This window comes from Falco cherrug, chromosome 3, assembly GCF_023634085.1.
Source record: "Falco cherrug isolate bFalChe1 chromosome 3, bFalChe1.pri, whole genome shotgun sequence".
In the NCBI taxonomy this organism is placed as follows: Eukaryota; Metazoa; Chordata; class Aves; order Falconiformes; family Falconidae; genus Falco; species Falco cherrug.
Window position 1 is genome coordinate 116,323,732 of NC_073699.1, and position 22,686 is coordinate 116,346,417.

The window sequence follows — 22,686 nt, forward strand, 5'->3', positions numbered from 1 at the left end:
AGGTTGGCGGAGGAAGGGCCTGCTTGTGGCGGAGGAAAACTGGCCGCAGCCGCCACCCGTAGGGCGGGGCCTGGCCGCCCCTTTCCCCGCGCATGCGCAGTGCGGCCGCCGGCGGGTGAGGGAGGGCGGCGCGCCCGGCTCTGCCGCCCCGGCTGCGCGCAGCCCCTACAGGCCCCATCGCCCTCTCACCCAGCCCAGGCTGAGGTCAAGGCCAGGCGGTCGCCCCCAGCTGGGTCTCCTCGGTGGGGAGGCAGTGGTGCTGGGCCTGGTCCCCGCAGGCCTCGCGTGTGGTGGGGGCCACCTGCCCTCCCCGGCTCCGCAGGCAGGGCACGCCCCGGCTGGAGCAGGGCACTGCCAGCAGCGACCCCTCCCCAGCCACAGGACCCTGCCCCTGGTGTGGGGTCTGGCGCTGGCCCCCATGGGTGCTGCTGGGGGTTGGTGGGGGCTTCCTGGTGCAGTCTGCGGGGAGAGGGGAGCAGGGCACGGCGGGGTCACAGCCCCTCGGGGTTGGTGGCACATGGCACGGTTGGGGGGTGGCTGTCATGGCGGGGACAAGGAAAACCAGGGCACAATCAGCCCTTGACACAGTTTTATTTACAGTGGAAGAGACCCCGGCCAGGCCGGCTGGCAGCGCTGTGGCAGGGGCACGTTCCTCCAGGGAAAAGTCCCTGTTGCCAACGTGCAGCCGAGGCACCCTTGACTAAAGGAAGCCTGTCACCGCAACGTCCCACCCCGGGGAGGGGGGATGTAGCAGAAGCCACTTCTACAGCAAGTCCATGCTGCGGGCTGAGCCTTCAAAAATGTTCTCAAACCCCCACCGCCCCCCAGCACGGGCAGAGCGCCTGCTTTGCTCCCACAGCACCATGGTTTTTATCGGCAGTGATTCGTGCCAGAGAGGTCTTGGTGGGGTGTCAGGGTTCAGCTGCTTCTTCAGGGGGGCCATGCTCAGCCCCAAGCCCCCCATCAGGGTCCTCACCCAGACGCCCTGCCCACCACTCCCGCAGCTCCTGGTACAGGTCCTGGTGCTCTTCCTTCCAGCGCGTGAACTTCTCTGAGGTGAGCGCAGCATCGCTGAGCAGCTGCTCCAGGGCCTGCAGCTCTGCCAGCTTCGCCTGCCGAGAAAGGGGCACATTTTGGGGCGGCCACCCATGAGCAGGGGGGCTTTGGGGGGTCAGGGGGCTGTGGGCTCCCACCTTGAGCGTGCTCTGTAGGGCTCGCACCATGTGCACCTTCTCGTTGATGTGGGGGTTCTTGTTGCGGCGGATGAAGGACTTGCGGCACTGCTCCTGTGTCAGGAACCGCTGCTGCCCGATAAGGGACACCCCTCCCTGCTTCAGGCACTGCATCAGGCACTCGAGATCCTCCCCAGCGGGGTCTGGGCAAGGAGAGGGGCCACTGTAGCAGGAGGGCAGCGCCAAAACCCCCTGGGGCTGTCCCCACGTGTGACCCTGCCCCGAGAGCATCCTGAGACACTGCACAGTTGTCACTCAAATACATCTCGACGAGGCACCCCCACTACACATGCATGAAAGGGAGGCCCTAACCGCGAATAAAGGGTGCACTCAACGTGACAGGGTGACAGATGTTACCCCCCAGCACCTACCCATGGGTGAGCAGGGCCGGGGGCTGCCCTGGGGGCTGCTGGCTGTGCTGCTGGGCTCGCCGCTGGCTGAAAAGAGCTGGGTTTTCTCTGGAGTGTTTTGAGGCCTCTTCCTTGGCTGAGGGACAGATGGGGTGGGAGGTGAGATGAGGATCCTCTGTCCCCTCCCCAGGATGTCCCCTAGGGCCACTCACCGAGTTGCATCCACGCCTGGGGGACTCATCATCGGGGTCCTCAGCTTCTGTCTCACTGTAGCAGTCTGGAGGTCACAGGGGAGAACAGTGGGAGCAGAGGGAGCGGGAAGCCCCCCACTGCCCCCCCCCCCAGCCCTCCCTAGGGCTGAGCATCACCCCAGCCCTCCTTGCAGGGAGCATTTCTCACATTTCCCCCAAATCAGGGGCAAAGCTCCCAGTGGTCCCAGGGGCCGTAGCACCTGGCACGGCTGCCCCACCAGGACCCATAGCTCCCCACAGGGTCCCCGTCTCCCACGGGGGAACTGACCCCTTCTCCCACCCCAGCAAGGGCCTGTTACCTTCCTCCCTGTCTGGGACAGACTGGTGGGCCAGTGTGTACTGCGTTTTGGCTGTTATTAGGCGACTGACCCACCTGGGGAAGGAAAAGACAGACAGACAGAGGGTCATGGCCAGCCCGGTGTGGTGGGACTGGCACTGGCTGGTGCTTTACTCACATGCTCAAATCGGCCAGCGTCTCTGCGGCGAAGATGAAGGGCTTGTACCTCTGATGGGAAAGCTGGAACACGCTGGAGGAGGACAAGCGAGCAGCTGCCTTTGCTGCTGCAGTTACCCAGCACCAGAGCCAGCCCTGAGCCCCTGACAATCCCCTCCTGCACCGCAGCCCCCCCATCCTGACCCAACCCAGGCGTTTGGGCTTTTCCCTGCCGTTGGAGATGCTTCAGTCCTCAGCCTTGTCCCAGATAATACCAGTAGCACAATACATGTCTTGCTCAGAGCGTAGGCTCCTGTATTGCAAGATGGCCAGCCCTGTGAGGGCACCCCCCCCCCAACCCTGCGGGGACCCCCCCAGCCCCATGGGGTACCCACACAGGGGGTACCCAGTGTGGCTTATTGGTACGCACCCTTGGGACAGCATCCTCCCCTTCCACCCCCCGCCGGCAGGTCCATGGGGAGGACAGACCCCACTCACTATTTCTTCTTCTGCTCCCTCGTGCTTTCCAGGTCATAGGTGGCCACGTTGATGAGTCCTGCAGCCTTCTCATCCTGCGTGGAAGACAGCCATGTCCACCACCCGCCCTGGCGCTGGGGATGGGAGAGCCCGAGTGCCCTAGGTGAGGGGCGAGGACACCCCGTGTCCCCACTCACATTGGGGTGGTGGTACCAGTAGAGCGTGTGGCCCTTCAGCACGAACCAGCACCGCTTCCACTTCTGGGCCATGAAGCCCACGTGGTCCTTCTTCTTCAGGAGCCAGCCATCACAGTCCACCCGGCCCAGGTCCCGGCATGAGACCCGCCGGCGGCTCAGCCTGGTCGCCACTCCTGCCGGCCATGGCATTGGCAGGGGTGTGTGAGTCAAGATCAGGGAAGGGGGAGCAGGGGGCAGAGCCCAGGAGAGCCCCCAGCCCCATTTACCCCAGCCCCAGCGGGGTCCCGCTCACCTTTTGGTCTGCGTCCCCTCTGTGGGCTGCCCTGGGCCGGGAGACAGAGATGAGCGGTTAGGGATGATGCAGGGGGTGAGGGCAGGGCAGCATTAGCTGAGCCCCCCCCAGCAGCACCCGCAGCCCCTGCCGGGACCCCCCACTCACACAGCAGCGAGCTCAGAAGAGAGCCCACCCACACACGGGCATTTTGCCTCCCAGTTCGGGTGGGACATGAAGTCCTGTGTGTGTCTCCCGATGTCCTCCCAGTGTCCCCCCAAGGCTGAGCGCTCCTCTCCCACCAGCTCTCACCTCCGCAGGGAGCTGGCCGGGCTCTGTGCCCCCAGCCCCCGTGGCAGGGGCTGCTGTGGGGCTGAGCTCCGCGGCGCAGGGTCCGGCAGCACCGAGGGTGCCCGGAGAGCACGGGGTGCCCGGTGGGGTGCTGGTCTCCCACACCACCTCCTCTGCAGCACCTGCAAACAGCAGGCAGGGCTCCAGCCTCCCATCCTGGGGGAGAAACCCTTCCGTCCCCGGACACCCCCTCTGCTCCCCCCTTACCGTCGTGGTGTCCCTGCACAGCCACCCTGGGCAGCCTCGAGTCCCGCTCGTTCTCTTCCTCCTCTTCGTCAGTGCCAGGGTCCGGCGCAGAGTCTGGCCCCGAGTCCAAGTCGGCAGCAGCACTGGGAAAAAGGGATCCCTGAGCCACAAACCCCTTCGCCCTCCGCAGGGGTCCTGCTGTGGGGCTCCGGCTGGTCCCCCACTCGCCCGGGCACCCCCAGTTCTCCCTGCCCGAGGAGGAGCGGGGCTGAAGGCAACGTGGCGGTGGTGGCTCCACACCGGCTCCACCGGCCTCTGAGCTTCCCAGCAGGATCAGAGCCCAGCCCGGCAGCTCCTGTCCGGCTCGCCCGCGCTGCCACCAGCTCTGCGCAGCCTTTCCATTCCGGGAGAGGAGAAGGGTCATGTCTAAATATAGTTTCAACCCCATTAAAATGTTACCAAGTGAATGAATTACAAACACAAGCACTTTTTTTTTTTTTCCTGTGTGTGTTCCTTAAGTCAACTGGCAGCTTCCCGGGTTGCCCACAGGCAGCTGCTGCGCCGCCAGCACCTCTACCCCCAAAAAAGAGCTGGGAAGGGGCCTTGGGAGCACCCAGACACCTCGCACTGGCTGGGCTGGGGGTGTTGGGGTGTCAGGGGACAGGGCTCACCTGGAGGTCAGGGACATGGGGCTGCCCGGGCATTCACAGCTCCTGGTGCTGGGGAGATCCTCAGCATCCAAAAATGCTCCTAGGAGCTGCAGACGGAGTGTCAGGGCCAGCCCGCATCCCACCGTGGTCCTCCAGAGCTTTAGGGACCACCAGCTCAATGGGAGATGCCTGGCTCCAAGCATCCCTGCCTGGTTCCCAGCACAGTCCAGTGCAGCACTGGGATCACTCACCTGCTGCCTGGGAGAGGGGGGTGAGCCAGGCAAGTCGAGAGGGATCTTCTTCAGCACCAGCGTCACCCCGCTCGTCTTCTCCAGCAGCTTCTTCTCCAGGTTGATGCGTGTCCAACCCACCTGCACACCCCCTGGTGAGTCGTGGGACATGGCCCTGGCCCCACGCTGCCCCCCGGCCCCCTGCTCCCTCACAGCTCCCACATCCCCCAAACCCTCCCCTGCCACAGATCCCACACCCCCCAAATCCTCTGCAGCAACTCCTGAGTCCCCCAACCCCCCAGCAGTGGTTCCTGTGTCCCCCAGACCTTTCCCAGCCATGGCTCCTGCATTCTGCAGATCACAGCCCCCGTGTCCCCCCATATCCTCCTGCCCACAACCCCTGTATCCCCCCAAATCCTCCCACCCACAGCCCTCATATCCCCCCAGTCCTCCCAGCCCCACAGCTCCCTGTCCACCACTCCACTGCCAAAACCAGCACCACGCTCAAGCCCCCGTCCTCTCCAACTCACCACGACCTGCTCATTGACCTGCACGATCTCGTCCCCGGGCAGGATGCGGCCCCCGTGGGCAGCCAGAGCCTGGGGCAGAGGTAGGGTGGGAGCTGGGTGACCACCCCAGGCACTCACGCCCACCCCCCCAAAGCTAATCCAGACCCAGGGACGGGGAGAACCGGCGGGCAGGGGGGTTAAACATTAACCGGCAGCCTGACCTTGCACAGCACCAGGGCGGCTGGTGGGATCGGGGTGTAGATGGGGGCTCCCCCCATGGCCCAGGCCGTGCTCACTCATGAGATGAGTTGCCCAGTCTCAGCTGCAGTCAGCCACCCCCAGCTCTGGGTCAGGGGCGTGGGGGGTGGGTTAGGGTCCCAAGAGGCTCGCAGGGTGCGGCCGGGTGGGTTGCAGCTGGGATGGGTGGTATTCCCCCCCCCAGGCGCTAAAAGGGGGTGACAGGCACAGGGTGGCACAGGGTGGGGACAGATTGGGAGAGGCAGCCCCTCACTCACCTGCGAGGTGGCTGCAGACACAAAGTGCAGGCAAGAGCTGGTGGAGGTGATCTCAAGGCCCTGGGGGGGGATGGGATGGAGGTATGAGCTGGGTGCCAGGGGGTCCGGCGACAGTGGGGGGCACCGGGGCAGTGGGGACTCACCAGCAAGGCTGTGAGGAGCAGTGGGGGGCTCTCCAGGGGGTCAGAGGGTGGCGTCGGAGTGTCAGGAGATGGTGGAGGGCTCTCTGCTGGGCTGGGGGACAGTGTTGGGGTGTGGGGGGATGTCGATGGGCTGCCCCATGGGCCGGGGGGCAGTTCTAGCCCCACAGGCTGCAGCACAGCCCTACAGTCCAGCAGTGCTGGGGGGCTGCAGCCCACGATGCTCTCACAGATGCCCACGATGTGCTGGCACTGCAGGTGACAGTGGGGGGCTGAGGGGGGGCTCTGGCAGCACTGGACCCCCCCCATGCCACCCCCTTTTTCACTCAGCACTTACAATCCGCACGATCTGGCTGTCCCTCTCAGCCGCAGGACAATCCTGGGGGGACAAGACATGGAGCTGAGTGGGACGGGATGGCTCAGCCCCCTTCCATCCCAGCTGGGGGGGCCCCACAGGGACCCCCCTGCCCTCACCCCAGCTCTCCCCCCCCTTCCAGAAGGCAGAGCTTTGTGGGAGAGGAAGGCAGGCAGACAGCTGGCTCCCCCCACACCCCCGTGCCCATCACTGTGGCCTCGGGCACCCACCACTTGCAGGGTCTCTGCCAGCTGGGCGCAGAGCAGGATGATGTCCCGGGTGGCCGAGAAGTCATTAAGGGTGGAGAAGAGGTACCTGGGGGGAGGGGGTGTAGGCAGAGACCTCAGCCCCAGGGACGGGGGGCACCCAGCACCCATGGGTGCCCTCACCCGCCCCAGACCTGTTGAGCCAGGAGAAGAGCCCCTTGGCAGCCCCAACCAGGTCGACGACGTGGGCCAGGAGGGTAAGGGGGGGTGGCCGGCAGGCAGCCCCCGCTTGCAGCCCCCCCAGCACCAGCCTCTGGGTGCCCAGCGCCAGCTCCCGCAGCTTCTCCGTCAGCGTCCGCAGGCTGGTGCTCGCCAGCCCTGCATCCTGCGGGGGGGCACATGGACACGGGGGGGGTGGGAGGGCAGTGGGGGGTCTCTGCAGTTCCCCTGCATCCCCACCTTCACCCAACCTAGGGTGCTCCATGTCCCCCCTCCTCTACCAAGCCCAGGGTGCCCCATGTCCCCCCAGCACACAGCCCCAGGGTCTCCCAGTGTCCCCCCAGCCCCAGGGTGCCCCAGTGTCCCCCCAACACCCAGCCCAGGGTGTCCCCGTGTCCCCTGAGCACCCAGCTCCTGGGTGCCCCCGTGTACCCCCCCTCCGCCCAGTGCAGGGTACACCCACATCCCCCCTTCTGCCACAGGCACCCTGCAGCACCCATGGGTGCTGGCACTCACCAGGGCGCAGAGCTGCTCCACGGCCTCCAGCAGCAGTTCCTGGTGCCCCAGGCACCGCACGCCCAGCACCTCCAGGGCCCCCGCCGACAGCCCCAGCAGGTCGGGCCCCGACAGCCCCCAGGCCTCGAAGGGGTACCCCTGCACCGCCGCGTCCAGCCCTGCCACAGCCTTGCCTTAGTGCCAGCCGGGCACCGGGGGGGCTCAGCACCTCCCCACCCGCATCCCCGCCAGCCCCTGGCTGGGTGACCCCAGGGGGTGACGCCAGGCTACTGGGAGAGCCCTCTCCGTGCAATGAGTTTGCCCGGTCTCAGCCCAGATGGTGGGGATGGCCGGACCCCCCACTCCTAGACGGACCCAGGGACTGACCCCCCCCCCGCCCAGGGACAAGGCGCAAGGGACAGGGAAGGGCTGCCACCCCTCCCAGCCACCCCAGCCCACCCACACATCCCCAAACCAGGGCCAACCCACCCCAGCCCCCCGCCCCATGGCCGGGTTGGGTGTCAGCCAGGGTGCAGGGCAGGGCAAGGGGGGGTCTCACCTCGGAGCCAGGCAGCCACCCGCACGGGGCCCCAGGCACCCACAGGCTCCATGGCAGCCGAGCCGGAACATGGCGGTGGGAGCGGCCGCTCACCTGCGCCAGGCACGGGCGGCCCCATTGGCGCAGCCGCGTGGCACTCGCCGTGTGCTGCTCACCGTGTGCTGCTCACCGTGTCCCGCTCACCGTGTGCTGCTCACCGTGTCCCGTCACTGTGTGCTGCTCACCGTGTGCTGCTCACCGTGTCCCGTCACCGTGTGCTGCTCACCGTGTGCTGCTCACCGTGTCCCGTCACCGTGTGCTGCTCACCGTGTGCTGCTCACCGTGTCCCGTCACCGTGTGCTGCTCACCGTGTGCTGCTCACCGTGTCCCGTCACCGTGTGCTGCTCACCGTGTCCCGTCACCGTGTGCTGCTCACCGTGTGCTGCTCACCGTGTCCCGTCACCGTGTGCTGCTCACCGTGTGTTGCTCACCGTGTCCCGTCACCGTGTCCCGTCACCGTGTGCTGCCCACCATGTCCCCCTCACCGTGCACCCCTCACCATGTCCCCCTCACCGTGCACCCCTCACCATGTCCCCCTCACCGTGCACCCCTCACCATGTCCCCATCACTGTGCCCCCCCACCATGTCCCCGTCACTGTGTGCCCCTCATCGTGTGGTCCTCACCATGTCCCCATCACCGAGTCCCCCTCACTGTGCACCCCTCACCGTGTCCCCATCACTGTGCCCCCCTCACCATGCGCCCCTCACTGTGTCCCCACCACTGTGTGCCACTCACCCTGGCCTCCCGCCTGCCCCGCAGGGTGAGGCCCTGCGACGCACCCCACTGAGTCACCAGCCAGTGATGCATGGCAGCCAAAATCCCCCCGGGGAAACAGCACCCACCCAGGGAGCCTCCCCCAGGCTCCGCTGTGAGATGGGGGAGTAAGATGGGGGGGGGTGAGATGGGGGGGTGAGATCGGGGGGCCCCCCCCTCCCCCCGCCAGCCACAGCTGCTGCATGCAGCTAGCTCATCGAGGGCTGAGACCCAACAGAACTAATGACACTAGTGGGTGTCCCCCAGGAGACAGGTGCCCTGTGAGGTTTGGCCACACAACCCGACAGGAGAGCCCCTGCTTTGCCACCTCCCCCCTGCCCAGGGGTTTTGGGGAAGGGGGGGTGACACCCCCCACCCCCCCCAGGCATAATTCCCACCCCTCCCTTTGCAGGTGGGGAAACTGAGGCAGGGGGCAGCCCGCACTAGGCCTGTGGAGGGGCTGCCCCTGAGCTGAGCTCAGCTCTCCGGCCCCCCCAAATCTGCCCTGGGCTGGCAGCAGCCCCCCCGCCAGCGCCTCAGCGCCCGTCTCCCCCCGCCCTGGCGTGTGCGCTTGGGGGAGCAGCGGGCGCTGATCGCGGCTGACAGCTGCTCGGTGCTCGCCGGGTGCGTGCCGCCCTTTCTGAAGGGGCTGCAGGGCCGGCAGGCGGGCGACAGACGCAGCCCCCCACCACAGTGGTCCCAGGACTGGGGGGGCAGAGGCCCAGCCCCACTGCTGCTGACCCACGGGGCCTGATCCTGCTGCTCCCCGCTGCGCCATGATCATCCGCCCCAGACGCTTAACCCCGGGGTATTTCCGTCTGCTCCAGGTAAGGGGGAAGCAGGGTGGGGGGGGGAGCCCATGGGGACCCCCGGCACCCTGCCCATGCTGCCCACCAGGCCTGCTGGCCACGGGAGCTGTGCCTGGCCGCATCCTGGCTCTGGGTTCGCAGCGAGGGTGCTGCGGGGGAGCCCCACGTGCTGCATGGGAAAAGCACCCCCGGACACCCTGGGGGGGCCACGCAGCGGCCCCCATCGCCCTTACATTGCAGCTGAGCATGATGGGGACGTTCAGGGCACGGCCACAGAGCCCTTGTCCCCGGCGGGTTTGGGGCTCGGGGTCTCACGGTGCTCCCCTCTCCCCCCGCAGATGCAGCTGGCGGCAGGGCGGGGGGCTGAGCCGGGGGGGCTGCTGACCCCCCTGGCCCTGCTGCTGGCAGCCGCCGGGCTCTGCCTCTCCTTCTACAGCGCCCGGAGGATGGCCAGCCCCACCAAGGCCCCACCGGAGCCGTGAGGAGGGGGCTGCTGGGGCTGCGGGGACGGTGCCCAGGGGGGTGCCAGGGTCCCCCTCTGCCCGCTGGCCCCTGCCTGAGCGCAGCTGCCGGCTGTGGCAGCTTTCCAGCCGATCTGCGCCACATCCAGCCCTTCCCTCCACGCCTGGGCGGCGTGATGCTCTGCGGCCGGGGGGACACATGCACCTCTGTCCCCCGCCTGTCTCCGCTTTTGGGAGCCGGTTCACGGCCCGCGATGGAGAGCAGAGAAGCCACCTCCGCTCCAGAGCTGCCGGCCGAGCCCCTGCCCGAGCCACCAGGACCCGGCTACAAGAAAACCAGAGGCTGAACAGAGATGGATGGCAGAGCCCAGTGCTGCACCCATCTCCATCTCCCCCCGCAAGCAGAGGGGTCCGGGGGGATCCCTTGCACCCCACTGGCAGCCCTGCAGCCCCCCTGTCCCCACAGGGACTGTGCTGTGGCCACAGCACTGCGGAAAGGAGGCCAGCACCAAGCACTGTTAGGTAACACGGCACGGCGGAGGGGGAGGTGGGCTGGGACAAGCCCAGCCTCTGCCAAAAACGGGGCAGGGGGCAGATGGGGCCACGGGGGTCCGTGATGTGTCCCCTGGGCAGGCGCATCCCACTGGGATGGTGCCAACCCCCATGCACACACAGCTGCAGGGGCTTGCAGCGCTCTCCATCTCCCCAGGGTGGGCAGAGGACACAAATCCGAGCAGGCTACGTGGAATAAATCCTTTCCCGACGAGCACAGCTGCCTTGTGGCTCTGCCTTTCTGCTGCCCCAGCCCAGCGCCTCGTCCCTGGCTTAGCAGGAGGGATCAACCCACCAACCCCAGGGATTTGCTGCCAGGGCTGCATCGGGGAGACCCACTGCAGGAATTCACCGCGGCGGGTGGTTGGCATTGTCACACAAAGACCCCCAAGAGCCAGGTCACGGGTGAGATGGCAGCAGCATCAGTGTGGGGGATGGGAGGTGGGGAGGCTGATCCCGCCACAGCTCTCTGGCAGGTGAACTCACCTGGGTTTTAGGGAACAGGAGCCTCAAAGTATCCCTGCCAGGGGGACACCAGCACCTCGAGGCCCAAATGGGCAGGACCAGCACCACGAGCTGCTCGCTACATACCCAAGTGCTTGATGAAAAGTTCACTCAGCACATATTCCCCTAAAAACCAGCCCCGCAGCTGCTACCCGTAAGCTGGGAACCCGCTGCCAGGAGGGCAGGGGCAGCTGGACCCCCTGCCAGGACAGGGGCAGCAGGACAAGGCTGCCCCTCCAGACTGGCAATATTTCCCTTTGCGTGCTCAAGAGGAGGACACGGAGAGGACACCCCCCACCCCAAGGGGCAGCTGCCACGCTCCAGCCAGGGCCTGGCTCACGCTCAGAGCTCCCAACACCACCAGCCTGTTGGATGACATATTTTAATGGGCGAGTCAGCGGCATAAACCTCTGACCCAAGGAGAGAGGCCCTAAAACCGCTTTAAAAACAAAGAGACGAGCGTACAGTCACGCCAGCGTGTCGGGAACAAGCGCTTGCCGCTTCGCCCAGGAGGAGGAGGACACGCAGTGAGGGCACCCGGGGTCTTGCTGGCTCCTTCTTCTCGTTAATGCTCCGGCGACGAGGGATGTCGGGAGGAGCGGCGCTCCTGCTCGCTGGCACGCTGGGCCAGGGCATGTTTTTCTCACAAAGCTGAAGACAAAGAGGCCTTTACGGAGCCGCCTGGCGCTCAGCTGGACGTCTCCATCTCGGTGACTTCCTCCAGCGGCTGGGTCTGTACTTCCACCTTCTTGGGGGGGATGTAGGAGCCCATCCCGGCGGCACGCTCGGCCTCCTCCTGCGTGTACGGTGCCTCCCGCAGCTGCTTCAGCCTGCCGGGGGGGCAGGGAGGAGGGCTGGAGCATTTCAGCCCAGCTCCTCAAAAGCAGACGGGCCCAGGGCCGGCACCAGCACCTGCCTTGCCCCGGTGAGGTAGGAGCAGGGGCCACGGCCTCAGCCCCCCCTTACCTCTTCTTGTGCACCTTGGACCTGAAGTGCTCCTTCATACTGGTCAGGTCCACAAAGTAGCGCCTGGGGGGTGGCAGAGACTGGGGGTCAGGGGGATCCCGAGGCGGGAGCGGGGCAGAGGAGGGCCCTTACTGAGGGGCCAGGGCCCTCCCCCACACCTAGGGCCAGTCCCCCATGGGCCAGGGTCGCCTCTGACACCAGAACAAGCTCCCCCCATGGGCCAGGGTCCCTCCCAAGATGAGGACAAGACCCCCCTCCAGGTGCCAGAGCTCCCCTAGCCAGGACCAAGCCCCCCCAAGAGCCAGGGAGACCCCCCCCAGGACCAGGTAAACCACCACAGCAGCCAGGGGACATCACCCTCCCACGAGGAGCCAGGGACAGCCGCCCCCAGGAGCCAGGGACATCCCCCCCGGGGCACGGGAACACACACCCCCCCATCCCCGGGGGCACGGGGACACACACACACACACACACCCCGGGGGCACGGGGACAGCCCCCCCCCCGGGATCACAGGGACCCCCCAAGCCCCGGCCCCGGCGCACGCACGCGCAGTGCAGGCAGTAGAACTGGGCGCAGCCCGGCAGGTCGGGGTCGGGCTCCTGCCGCAGCAGCCGAGCGGCGTTCTCGGGCCGCAGGTCCCCGTGGATCTCATCCAGGTCGCGGCGGCGCCGCTTCGTCTTCAGCTGCCGGGCCAGGGAGTGCGCCCGGTGCGCGCCGGTGCGCCGGCCATTGCGCGGCGACATGGCGGCCCCACGCCGCGCCGCCCTCCGCAGTGCGCAGGCGCGGGAGGCCGCAAGCCCCGCCCCGCTCTTCCCGCTCCGCCCACAACGCGGAAGCCACGCCCCTCCGTGAGGCGCAGTGCGGACACCGGGTCTGATGCCACGCCCACGAGTCGTGAAGCCACGCCCATAACACGGGGGGCCACGCCCATGGGCCAACAGGCCACGCCCTCAGCGGCATGTGTCTGCGCTACCGCCGTGCGCAGACCCCGGGAACGACCCCGGGGCGGGCAGGGGGGCCAAGGCCCGTCCCCAAGAGCCCCCAGCACCCGGTGGCAGCCGTCCCCAAGCTGTCCCCGCATGGGGCACAGGGCCTGGCGTCGGGCAGGGGGTGACAGGCACCTGTGCTGCCCCGGTCACTGCTGTGATGAGTTGGGCAGGGCTCAGCGCAGCGTGTCCCGGCACCGATCGTGTTTCCTCCACCCCGGGTGATTAATTATAGATGGGGAGCCACGGCGGGGGGGGCCCCGAGCCCCAGCGCCTGCTCTGCACTCTGGGCTTGGGGTGGCCCCAGCCCTGGGGGTCCCCTGTGGGCCAAGGGCACTGGGGGGCTGGGGTAGGGAGACAGAGGGGGGTGTTGGGGGTGACCAGAGCCGCTGTCCCTGCGCTGCCCCCGGCTCAGGCCGGGCTCAGGTTCCCCTTTGTGCATTGGAAGTGGCCCCTGAAACTTTAATGAAGCCACCGGATCGCCAGGGCGGCACGGGGGCACCCAGCCCCCCACCCCTCCTGCTCCCCACGGCACCCACCGGCTCCAGGCCCCGCTGAGCCCCTCACCATGGCCCAGGGCTTCTGGCGACTCTACAAGACCAAAGTGCTGCAGACCCTGGGGGGGGCACGGGCGGATGGGGCGCTGCAGGAAGAGGTAAGGTGGGGGGTCACCACCAAGCCTGGGTCCCCCTGAAGCAGGGTGACCAACCTCCCTGCTCCCCTCCCCGCCTGCACCCTGCCCTCACCTGGGGGCTTCATTGCAGGGAGACCCCCCTGAGCTGATGGAGACAGCTGAGCCCCCAGCGCTGATGGAGGAGGGACCCAGTCCCATGTCCCAGCTGGCAAGGAAGGTGAGGATGGGGCTGGGGGAAGTGGGGACGGGGGGGGCCTGCTGGGACCTGGAGGTCCCCAGTGAGCCTGGTGCTGCCTCCCCTGCAGGTGCAGGGGGTGGGTGCCCGGGGCTGGCGGACGCTTTCGTCCCTCTTCACCCGTGAGGACGAGCACCAGCTGCTCAGCCCGGAGCCCTGCGCAGACCAGTAAGTTGCAGATTGGTGGGGAACCCCCCAAAGCCCAGACCAAGCCCCTGGGAGCTGCTGAGCCCCCACACCCCCCTGTCCTGTCACCTGTATCCCTTTCCCTTGCCTACACCCATGGGGCTGGGGGTGCAGCAGGAGGAGAGCCAGCATGGAGGGGGGACGAGGTGGGTCTTGGGGGCTGTCCCAGTCCTGGTCACTGTGGACTTGGCAAGAAGGGTACCCACACCAATGTCCTTGTCCCCCCTCTCTCCCCAGCCCGCTGGCCGCCGAGCCGCCCCCGTCTGAGAACGCGCCCAGCTTTTGGGATCTCTTTGCTACCAAGTGGCAGCAGGCGTCAGGGCCGGACAAGGAGGCGCCCCCCCTGGAGCCGGGCGAGAGCCCTGGGGAGCCGCCGGGTGACGATGGCAGCGACCTACGGGAGCCAGAGGAAGGGGCCTTCCACTGGGGCTTCCTGGCCAGCAAACTGGCCGAAATCCGGAATAAAAATGCCCCCAAGGGCAACTAGAGGAGAATGTGCTGGCCAGACTCTCCAGCAGTGTGAGTGCCCCCCCCTACTGCTGGTGGGCAGCCCCCTGCCCACAGCTGAGAGCTCCATGGGGGGGTTTGGCTACGTGTCTGCACTAAAGACCCCGAGGTGCCCCTTTTCCCCAAGCCCTGCCTGGTGCTTTTTTGCCCTCACCCTCCCCCCAGCAGCCCAGCGCCCCTGGAGCAGTGCAGCCCCCATGGTGGGGATGGGGAGCTGCCACCCCCGGCCTCGAAGTATCCTCTTGCCCACCCTGGGCTCTGCCCACACAAACCACGCATGCTGCCAGGTTAGAAAAAAACCAACAAAACCAGGTTTATTGAGCACTGCTCTGACCCCAGCAGCCCCTTTTCTAGGGAGGAGGGGGCTGTGGGGTGGGCACTGTCCGCAATGGGGGTGGGGGGCTCAGGCTTTGCCCCTACTCCCCCTAGCCTGCAGCTGATAGGGGCTGCAGGCCCATCCCACCACCCTGGGCTGGAGACAGGGAGGATGAAGACGGGTCACAGAACTGGGGCAGCAGCCTGCCAGCCCTGGGGGCAAGGGGTGACACACCCTGGGGAGCCCCTTCCTCAGGTGCCCCCGCCCTGGCTCTGGGGTAGACCTGGTGGCCCTCCCAGCCAGCAGCAGCCCCATAGCACCAGGACTGTGAATGCCACCAGCCTGTCGACCACCTCCTGCGAGGGCGAGGGGCCACATCCAGCCAGTGGGAGCTACACGGGCGGCTTCATCCCCCGCCAGGCTGTCTTTGCTCAGACGGTGGACTCCTTGGCAGCTGCCCAGGCTCTCTGGCAGCCGTAGAGCCACTTGATGACACGGGCGTTGCGCTCCACCACCGAGACGGCAGAGCCCAGCCGGCTGTCTGGCTCCTCCTCGCCCGGCCCCGCATCCCCCTCGCTGCCCCCCGAGGCCTGCCCAGGCTCCGACTCACAGGAGCCGGGGGGCCGAGCCGAGGCGTTATCCCAGCCCGCCGGCCCGAACCGCTCCTGGCCCAGCAGCTCTACCAGCGCCCGGTCCAGCCCGCAGTAATTGAAGAACCGCTCCTGCTCTGAGAGTGGCAGGGAGATGCGCAGAGCCAGCGCCGGCTTGCCGGGGGGCTGGGGGGGCTGCGCCATGGGGCTGCCTGGCAGAGGGAAGATGCCACCACCGCCACCGTCACTGCCGGCACTCGGCGTCCTCGCCTTCTCCTTCTCCGCAGGCACCCACAGCATGGGGGTCTCATGGTTCTGGGGGGCTGGTGGCCCCTCGCCCAGCCCCTTGGCTGGGGGAGAGCTGGAGGGCTTGTCTCTGAGGGGTCCCTGGAAGAGGCGTCGCACCAGCCCGGAGCCCTTGGCATTCTCCTTGTCCGTGCCTGGGCAATCCCGTTTCTGCCGGTAGATGATGAGGGAGTCGGGCCTCAGCAGGCGCCTGCCACCGGCCCGGCGTGCCACGGGGGACTGGGGGCACGGCAGCTTCCTGGGACCCTCCCGGCTCAGCTCTGAGCCCTGGCACAGCTCGTTACACTGCTGGTAGGCGAGGAGGCGCCGGCCACGCGGGGAGAGCCGGGGCGAGCTGCCCCGCAGCGCCGGCTCCTGCCGGCTGTTGATAACTTGTTGGGATTTGACGTATTTGGCTTTGTCAGCCTCCAGCCGCTCCACGGCACTGGGTGTGCGGCCCCCGCCGCCCCCCGGCTCCCGCGGGCACTCAGGGCCACGGTTCAGCCAGGCCAGGGGGGAGCCGTGGCTGGGGGCCACAAGGCGCAGGTTGCTGGAGGTGCAGATGGCAAGAGGGGGACTGCCCAGGGGCACCATCACCCCCCAGCCCCGAAATGGCACGCCTGGGCGCTCTGGTCCCCGCTGAGCGGCTGGGGGGGGTTCTGTGCTGCGGCTGGGGAGGCTCCCGAAGCTCCTGGATTCGTCCCTGGGAGGAGAGAGGAGCCGGGGTCAGCACCGAGGGTGCAGCAGTGGCAGGAGGAGGATGGGGGGTGAAGCAGAGCCGGGGGTCCCCGCGATCCCAAGCAGGCAGGCAGCCGGCAGCGAGCCCTGGCAGCCCAGGCAGGAACAATCCACGGGCAGGAAGAGAGAAGCGCCGAGCATCCGCCGGCTTCACCCGCATCCCAGGAGCGGCTTCCAACAGGAAAAAATACCGGAGCCGGCCACCTTATCTTCCCGAGTGCAGGGCCAGCAGAACAAAGCCCGTGCTCGGGAGAGCTGGCGAGCTGCCCCGGCCGGGGGCAGCAGGGCAGGGGCTGGGGGATGTCTGGGGGTCTCCGTGCCATGCTTCCTGCAGCCGGGCTTCCCTGGAGGGAAGGTACCTCTCCTGCTCGATGCGGGGGGGCTTTTATCAGCCCTGGGCTGCCACGGCTCTTGCTCAGCTGTACCCGAGCATCGCTGTGGGTCTTGGCTGTGAATCTGGTGGTGGAGGTGGGTGCTGGGGGAAGGGGGCCTGGAGCCTGAGCTGGGGGCTGTAAATGCCCAAAGCAGATGGTTTTGCTGAGCAAAAAGGCCTGAATAGCCACAAAAAGCCAGCGGCTGAGCCAGCCCCGCAGCCTCCCCGGGTGACAGCGGGGACCAGCCAGAGCAAGGCTCACTAGAAAGTGAACAGCCCAGGAGCCCTCTGCCCACACACCCCCACGGGCCGTGACACCGCACCCACCCCTGGTGCACAGATGGGGAAACTGAGGCACGTGGTTTGTCTGCTCCTGTGCTCCCAAGGGATGAGCTCCCTGCTTCCCCCAGTCCAGGCAGAGCTCCGGCGCGGCTCGAGGGAAGGTGTCCCAAGCACGTGGTCCCGTCACCCACCGGCTTTGCCCCGGCAGATCCAGTGTGCAACTGCTCGTGCGAGCGCACCTGCAGGGTCCCCAGCCCAGCCCCGCTGCCAGGACCTGTGCCCAGCCGCGGCTCAGCAGGCAGAGGATGCTCACACTCACCTGAGCCCTCACAGGGATGCAGGGATGGGATACAGGGATGGGATGTAGGGATGCTCTGTCTCACTCAGCCTCTGCCCCTCTGGTTGCTGGCAGCAAACTGAGCCCAGAGCCGGCAGGAGCCTCTTATAGAGGATGAGGAAGAGCCACCCCATTAACCCCTGCCAGCCCAGCCCCATCAGCAGGAGCCCACCCCGCCAGCATGCCCCCCGTGCCCCAGCCTTCACACCCTGGAGTCCTGCTCCTGCCCAGCCAGCATCCTGCCCGCTCTTCTCCTCCCACCACCTCCTTAGGGGAGCCTGATTTCGGGATCCGCAGCAGAGATCTCTGCCTCTTCCCACACAGGACTGAGTCTCTCTGTCCCCCCAGCACAGGAGGCATCAGGAATGGGACAGGGAAACCATGCTCACTCTAGCAGCTTCTCCTTCTGTGTCCACCCTGAGACACTGGGTGCAGCTCAGGAGCAGGAGCCCACCACGATCCCCTTCCCCAGGATCCTGCCCCAGCTGGCAAGGGATGAGGGAGGAAGGGTCCTTCTGGCACCTTCCCTGCTGGTGGCGAAAGGGTCAAAGCCAGCCCCGCACTGGGCCTGTTCCTGCTTCTTCCCCCCGGGAAGGGCTGTAAATCGCAGGAAGCCACCACAAGGGGCTGGAGCCAGCCCAGGCGTTATTTTTATCACTGCCCTCTCCCCTTCCCGAGGGCTGAGTGCTCCCACAGGGGGACCCCCCACCCCCCACCCCGAGCCCCCCAGCACCTGCCCAGGGGACTGCAAACGTGGCATTGCAGCAGCCAGCAGGGAAAAGATATGCTGCACCCCGAGCTGGGCTGCCAGCCCCTTGGAGCGGGGTCACAGAAAGCCCCCAGTGCTCCCTAGGGACCCCCCAGCTCCCCCCATCTCTCTGGCACCCAGCATGGATGAAGAGCTGGGGCACAGCCCAGCCCAGGCTGCTTGCAGGGACTCAGGAAGCCCCAGCAGGGACAAAGTCACAGCATTCGGCCTGGGACACGCAGGCCGGGGTGCTCTGTCCCCGGAGGAGGGGGGAACCTGGCCCCCAGCACTGCTGGCCCCCGCCCCAGTTCCTTCCTGCAGCGCTGCTGCTCGGGAGCGGTGCCGGGAACCGGGGCTGGCTCCGTGTCCAGCACCTCCCTGGGCGACAGCACCGGTGCCAGGAAGGGGCTGGGACTCCTGCGCTGACAAAAACAGACACTAAAATGGAGGCTGAGCAGGATGAGAGCGGCCAGAGCTTGTCTGAGCTATGCAGGCATTCAAACACCCCCCCCCAAAAAAAAAAACAAACCCACCACCACCCAGTGAAAAACCAAGATGGAAGGGGAAGGGAAAAGGATGGGGCCAAGTCATGGAAGAAGCTGTGGCAGCCCTGGGATGAGAGCGCCTACGCTCCCACGTGGGAGAGGGGCAGCTGACAGGACCTTATTTTTAACTCCAGGCAACATGAATCACTGTTTATTAGGACAGGTTTTATTTTCCAAGCTGGAATCCCGGCAGCGATTCCCGTAAAACCACAAGTGAGTAACAGCAGCCTTGGATTCACCTTTCTCTGGCAGATGCAGGCAGTTCCCATGGGATGCTCCTACCAAATACCTGCCTCTGTTCCAGAGCAACTGCGCTCCGCTCCAGCTCCTCCTCGGAGCACCTGCCAGCCCCTTGCTGTTCAACAGTTTTATTTGGACAAGACAGATTCCCTTCAGGATAGAAAAAGGAATGATTTGAGGGGTCCTTCCTGGCATCAGCATCCCCCAGGGAGGAGATGGGGGTTTTGTCACTTCAGCTTCTAGGAAGGGATTTACCCAATTAATCAGCCCCTTGTGAATGCACCAGGTGGCTTTTCTTAGTCACATGGATGCTCAGAGTCCCTTGGTTTTATTTCAGGTTCCTCAGAGCTCTCACAGGGCATGCTCGGCTCCTCAGCGGGGCTCTGCTTCCCCCCCAGCTCACCAGCGAGCAAGCACAGTGCCAGGCAAGCAAAGCAACCCCGGGGAAAACCCAGCCACAGCTGGGGCCAGTATGGAAACTTCCAGCCCCTGTAGTAGGTGAGAAAAGTCTGGGAAAGTCCTTGAAGGTTACAAGTCCCAGAGCACAGATCCTCCTCCTTCCAACACCATTGGTCAGAGCATGCCTAGCTCCTAATTAAACAGCCCTGCTCCCTCCCAGCTCGCGACAGAGCCCTCTCAGCCCTGCTAATGATGTCCCCGTGTCACAACCCACAGACCAGGCCTGAGGAGCAGCAGCAGAGCAGCACGGCCAGCACAGGGCTCCCAGTGCTACTCCGATGGATCCAGGCAAATAGGCAGGGGAAGCCAGAAGCTGCCATGCCCACAGGCAGCAGGAGAGCTGAAGCCAGTCATCCTTTCCAGATGCATTTCTCCTTTAAAAAGAAAGGAAAAAAAAAAAAACCAAAACACCTTAACTCCACCATAACCAGGTGCAGACAGAACTGCAGCACCTGATAAGACAGCCATCTGTCTCTACTTGCTGGTTTACTTTTTACAGCCCACAAAAGCCCCTTCTGGTGGAGAGGTCCATGCAAATGCCACCACTTGAAGAGCAGCCCACAGGAGCTGGGTGGCTGCAAGCCAGAGAAGGCCCAGGGTGCAGGTGCCTTCCTTCAGGAGAGGGGAGGGGAAGGCTGGCTATACAAGTTTAAAAATATCAAGGGCTCAAATGGGCATGAATAAATCTGAAACTACCACCTAATCTAAGGCAGCCATCCACAAGTCTGTGCAAGAAGGAACTAGACAGCAGCTGGGCCCAGGAGAAGACACCAAGGCTCCTGTGGATATTCATACCCTCAACGTGGCTTCAAAACCCACAGAGGGTGATGACAGGCTTCTGCTGGCTGCCTGGTGTCTGCAAAGCAAAATAGGTCAGTACTGGGACCATGGAGACAGACAGGAAAGACAGCAAGAGATGGAAGGAGCTGCCAGCACTGAAGGAAGCCTCCCTGGGGTCAGAGATGAGCATCTGGGCTGAACCCACCTGCTACAAGGCACCCACAAAGGTTTTTAGGTTGCATCTGTTTTTACCTCAAACCCTAGAGATTGAAGAGGCCTCTGAGCAATGGCAATTGTGGCAGCAGTTCTCCCTTTGCTCTCTTCAGCAGAAAGAAAGCACGTCAGCTGTGTCCTCCAGCACACTTCAGCTGGTGGAGTGCGGGATGGAAGCTGGGCACGCGGGGGTGCCCCAAGGAGAGCGGCCACAGCTCCTGCCAGCTCAGCCCCACAGCTCAGCCCGGGCCCCTGCTCTGGCCCTGGCTGCTCCGTACAAACTGCAGCCCTTTACACAATTCCTGCCTGCTTCAGGCACCCAAATTATCGGGAAATTCACCTGGGAACAAAGGGATTTAAGAAGAAGGTGGCCTGGGCTGCGGCTCCTTTCACAGCGATGCAGTGGTGCTGCTGGCTCATCCTTCAGGTCACCCAAGCTTCTAAGAGCGTGCGGCCTCAGACTCCCCAAAAGCGCTTACAGAGCGAGTGAACAGAGATCCACAGCAGCTCAGTCTTGTATTTCCACCTCTCCCCAAAGAGCGCAAATACTCTGGACCGTTTGTGGCATTTCAGATACACCCCTCTTCCTTCATGGCACTTAAAAAGAGAAACTGCACATTGCATAAACAGCTCTGCAGCTCCCATGACCGAAAGGGAAACGAAACAGTCAGTGCTCAGCAGTGTCCATTAAACAGAGTTTGTGTTTAAACACTCCTAACCAGGACTCCTTGTGCTCACCACACAAACCACCAGCTAACAATAAAAAGCACTTTAACGATCGATACCCCATAGAAAATCTGTGGGACATCGGTGGAGGAAAGGGAAAAGCAACACAAAAAGCCAGCCCGTCACGCTGCCCGTGGTCCAAAGGCCACCTGAGCGTATCTGTGCAGCCACCCACCACGCAGCAGGGTGGAAAAAAACCACCACAAGCCGTTTCTCTGAAGCGAGGGCACCCTTCCAAGGGGCGGGCAGGCAGGCGGCTCAGGCTCCCCACGACAGGACTTTATCTCAACCACAAAGCAACATCTGCCATTACGCTGCAGTTCGCGCAGGGGCTGCGGCGAAGGAAAAACTGTTTAAACCAACACAAAGTGAAAATCCAAACAAGACTAGTTCCCCAGCCCAGCGAGGATCGCCAAACCAAGCCCTGCCCGAGGCAACAGCTCGGGCAAACTGGAGCCCCAGGCCTCAGCATCCTGCACAGGAAGGGAAATACAGCAGAGGGTGGGTTATTTGAGCAGAGATGCAGCCTCGGTTACATCTAACTTCTGCACCAGGGCATCTCCTTGCCAGTTTTCACCCCTCCCCTATGGACTAGATGTATTTCAAGTATGTAGGCTTAATTTTCTTCATTTTGCAGGGGGAGGGGAATTTAGCTTGTCTCTGTGTTTAAAATCACCACTCTTACAACTAATCAAAGTGGGGTGGCCTTTCTCCTTTAAGGTGTTTATCCTCTAATAAAAAATATTCTAAATTTCAATCCCTTCCTCCTTTGCAACAGCTGCATTGACTTACTGATTTAACCACACAGCTCCTGCCAGGTGGGGAATCTGCCTGTTTCCAGCACCAGGATACGCAGGAATCCGCAGGTGACGAAGCAAGTGCACGGCACGCAGGAGATGACTGGGCTGGGGTTTGTTGCAGGGGATAAAGAAATGGCAAAGATAAAACACCTTACAGCATTTCCAGCCTGTACTATTGCCACTCCCAGTCTGTACAACCCTTTGTTCCAGGGCACTTAATTAAGACATGCAAATGACTAATAGGCTTTTGTATCACGTATAAGTAATGGTGTGTCCTCACTCTTATTTCAAAGAGTTTCTCAGGGCACACAGACCAGCAGGCCACCGTCCCTCACAAACGGCACCCACCCACAGGACAAGGGCTGGCAGCTTTTTGGGCAAAATTCTACTCCAGCACACGTGGGAATTAGTGGGGAAAGGCAACAGCAAGAGGAGTGGCAGTGCCCAGGACAGCAGTATCATCTATTTGCAGCCTCAAAAATCCAGTAGTACCAGTAGTGGGGTAGGCAGAGCTTGCCAGAGATTTCCTTACAGCCCAGGGTGGTATTCAGTCTGCTTGTAATAACAACTTCAAGTACATACTGGATACAAGAATGCTGCTTTTAGTCTTTAATCCCCTCTTTGAAAATGAGGTACACCCAGAAGAGCACCTTTTTTTATTCTTAAAGGGCTCGGCAGCAGCCACAGGGTCCACACAGACATGGCTCACCTCCACCAGTCCAGGAGCCAGCTCTGTTTTCACATCCAGTTTGGTCTCGCTCTGTCAAGTCCTCCAGCAGCACATTACACATCCGTGGAAGTCTGGCACTGCCACTACTCACAGAAGACAAGCAACACAGCTACTAGCCAACCTAGCCTCTTTTACAAGCCTAGGATCGCTTCGGGTATAACTGTGATGAGGCACTATGGCTTACTCCTGTCCTGCACAGCAAATAAACCTCTCCAGATCTTTGCTCACAGGTAGATGACATTGCGCTAACTGAAAAAAAAAAGCA

At 64.3% G+C, this 22,686-nt stretch overlaps 4 protein-coding genes across 7 annotated transcripts; 1 reads left to right on the forward strand and 3 right to left on the reverse strand.

Annotated features, from left to right (window-relative positions):
- Positions 1-112: 112 nt before the first annotated feature.
- On the reverse strand, positions 113-7,744 carry CNKSR1 (connector enhancer of kinase suppressor of Ras 1). The gene is made up of 21 exons (XM_055704876.1): positions 7,720-7,744; positions 7,089-7,261; positions 6,548-6,738; positions 6,378-6,462; positions 6,130-6,171; positions 5,796-6,044; positions 5,653-5,712; positions 5,159-5,227; positions 4,650-4,769; positions 4,420-4,505; positions 3,770-3,891; positions 3,524-3,684; positions 3,233-3,263; positions 2,941-3,113; positions 2,765-2,838; positions 2,289-2,360; positions 2,133-2,206; positions 1,795-1,859; positions 1,604-1,718; positions 1,194-1,375; positions 113-1,112 (listed from the first exon to the last, which is right to left on the reverse strand). The coding sequence occupies exons 1-21, from the start codon at positions 7,742-7,744 to the stop codon at positions 912-914; spliced, it is 2,370 nt and encodes a 789-aa protein (XP_055560851.1). The 3' UTR covers positions 113-911.
- Positions 7,745-11,113: 3,369 nt separating this feature from the next.
- ZNF593 (zinc finger protein 593) lies at positions 11,114-12,496 on the reverse strand. Its single transcript, XM_055706200.1, has 3 exons — positions 12,258-12,496; positions 11,712-11,774; positions 11,114-11,575 (listed from the first exon to the last, which is right to left on the reverse strand). The coding sequence occupies exons 1-3, from the start codon at positions 12,452-12,454 to the stop codon at positions 11,434-11,436; spliced, it is 402 nt and encodes a 133-aa protein (XP_055562175.1). The 5' UTR covers positions 12,455-12,496; the 3' UTR covers positions 11,114-11,433.
- Positions 12,497-12,612: 116 nt separating this feature from the next.
- On the forward strand, positions 12,613-14,324 carry C3H1orf232 (chromosome 3 C1orf232 homolog). The gene is made up of 4 exons (XM_055706199.1): positions 12,613-13,352; positions 13,462-13,548; positions 13,637-13,734; positions 13,990-14,324. Exons 1-4 carry the CDS (start codon positions 13,266-13,268, stop codon positions 14,237-14,239), a joined length of 522 nt encoding a protein of 173 aa, XP_055562174.1. The 5' UTR covers positions 12,613-13,265; the 3' UTR covers positions 14,240-14,324.
- A 223-nt stretch (positions 14,325-14,547) lies between these two features.
- On the reverse strand, positions 14,548-22,549 carry FAM110D (family with sequence similarity 110 member D). 4 transcript variants are annotated; one of them, XM_055704256.1, is made up of 3 exons: positions 22,401-22,549; positions 17,163-21,796; positions 14,548-16,153 (listed from the first exon to the last, which is right to left on the reverse strand). In XM_055704256.1, the coding sequence occupies exon 3, from the start codon at positions 16,042-16,044 to the stop codon at positions 15,007-15,009; it is 1,038 nt and encodes a 345-aa protein (XP_055560231.1). In that variant the 5' UTR covers positions 16,045-16,153; positions 17,163-21,796; positions 22,401-22,549; the 3' UTR covers positions 14,548-15,006. The 4 variants fall into 4 exon arrangements, with proteins under 4 accessions (XP_055560231.1, XP_055560233.1, XP_055560232.1 ...); XM_055704258.1 differs by having other exon boundaries at positions 17,163-20,028; positions 20,506-22,549; XM_055704257.1 differs by having other exon boundaries at positions 17,163-19,546; positions 19,872-22,549.
- Between the last annotated feature and the right edge of the window lie 137 nt (positions 22,550-22,686).

Coding starts and splice junctions, on each gene's coding strand:
- CNKSR1 (XM_055704876.1), bottom strand. CDS start 7,744: ATGGGGCCGCCCGTGCCTGGCGCAG. Junction 5,228..5,652: donor TGTCTGCAGCCACCTCGCAG/GTGAGTGAGGGG, acceptor CCTCTGCCCCAG/GCTCTGGCTGCCCACGGGGG. Junction 1,376..1,603: donor CCGGCCCTGCTCACCCATGG/GTAGGTGCTGGG, acceptor CTCCTTGCCCAG/ACCCCGCTGGGGAGGATCTC.
- FAM110D (XM_055704256.1), bottom strand. CDS start 16,044: ATGGTGCCCCTGGGCAGTCCCCCTCTTGCCATCTGCACCTCCAGCAAC.
- C3H1orf232 (XM_055706199.1), top strand. CDS start 13,266: ATGGCCCAGGGCTTCTGGCGACTCTACAAGACCAAAGTGCTGCAGACC. Junction 13,549..13,636: donor TGTCCCAGCTGGCAAGGAAG/GTGAGGATGGGG, acceptor CCTCCCCTGCAG/GTGCAGGGGGTGGGTGCCCG. Junction 13,735..13,989: donor CCGGAGCCCTGCGCAGACCA/GTAAGTTGCAGA, acceptor CTCTCTCCCCAG/CCCGCTGGCCGCCGAGCCGC.
- ZNF593 (XM_055706200.1), bottom strand. CDS start 12,454: ATGTCGCCGCGCAATGGCCGGCGCACCGGCGCGCACCGGGCGCACTCC. Junction 11,775..12,257: donor TTCTACTGCCTGCACTGCGC/GTGCGTGCGCCG, acceptor GCCACCCCCCAG/GCGCTACTTTGTGGACCTGA. Junction 11,576..11,711: donor TCCAAGGTGCACAAGAAGAG/GTAAGGGGGGGC, acceptor CCCCCCCGGCAG/GCTGAAGCAGCTGCGGGAGG.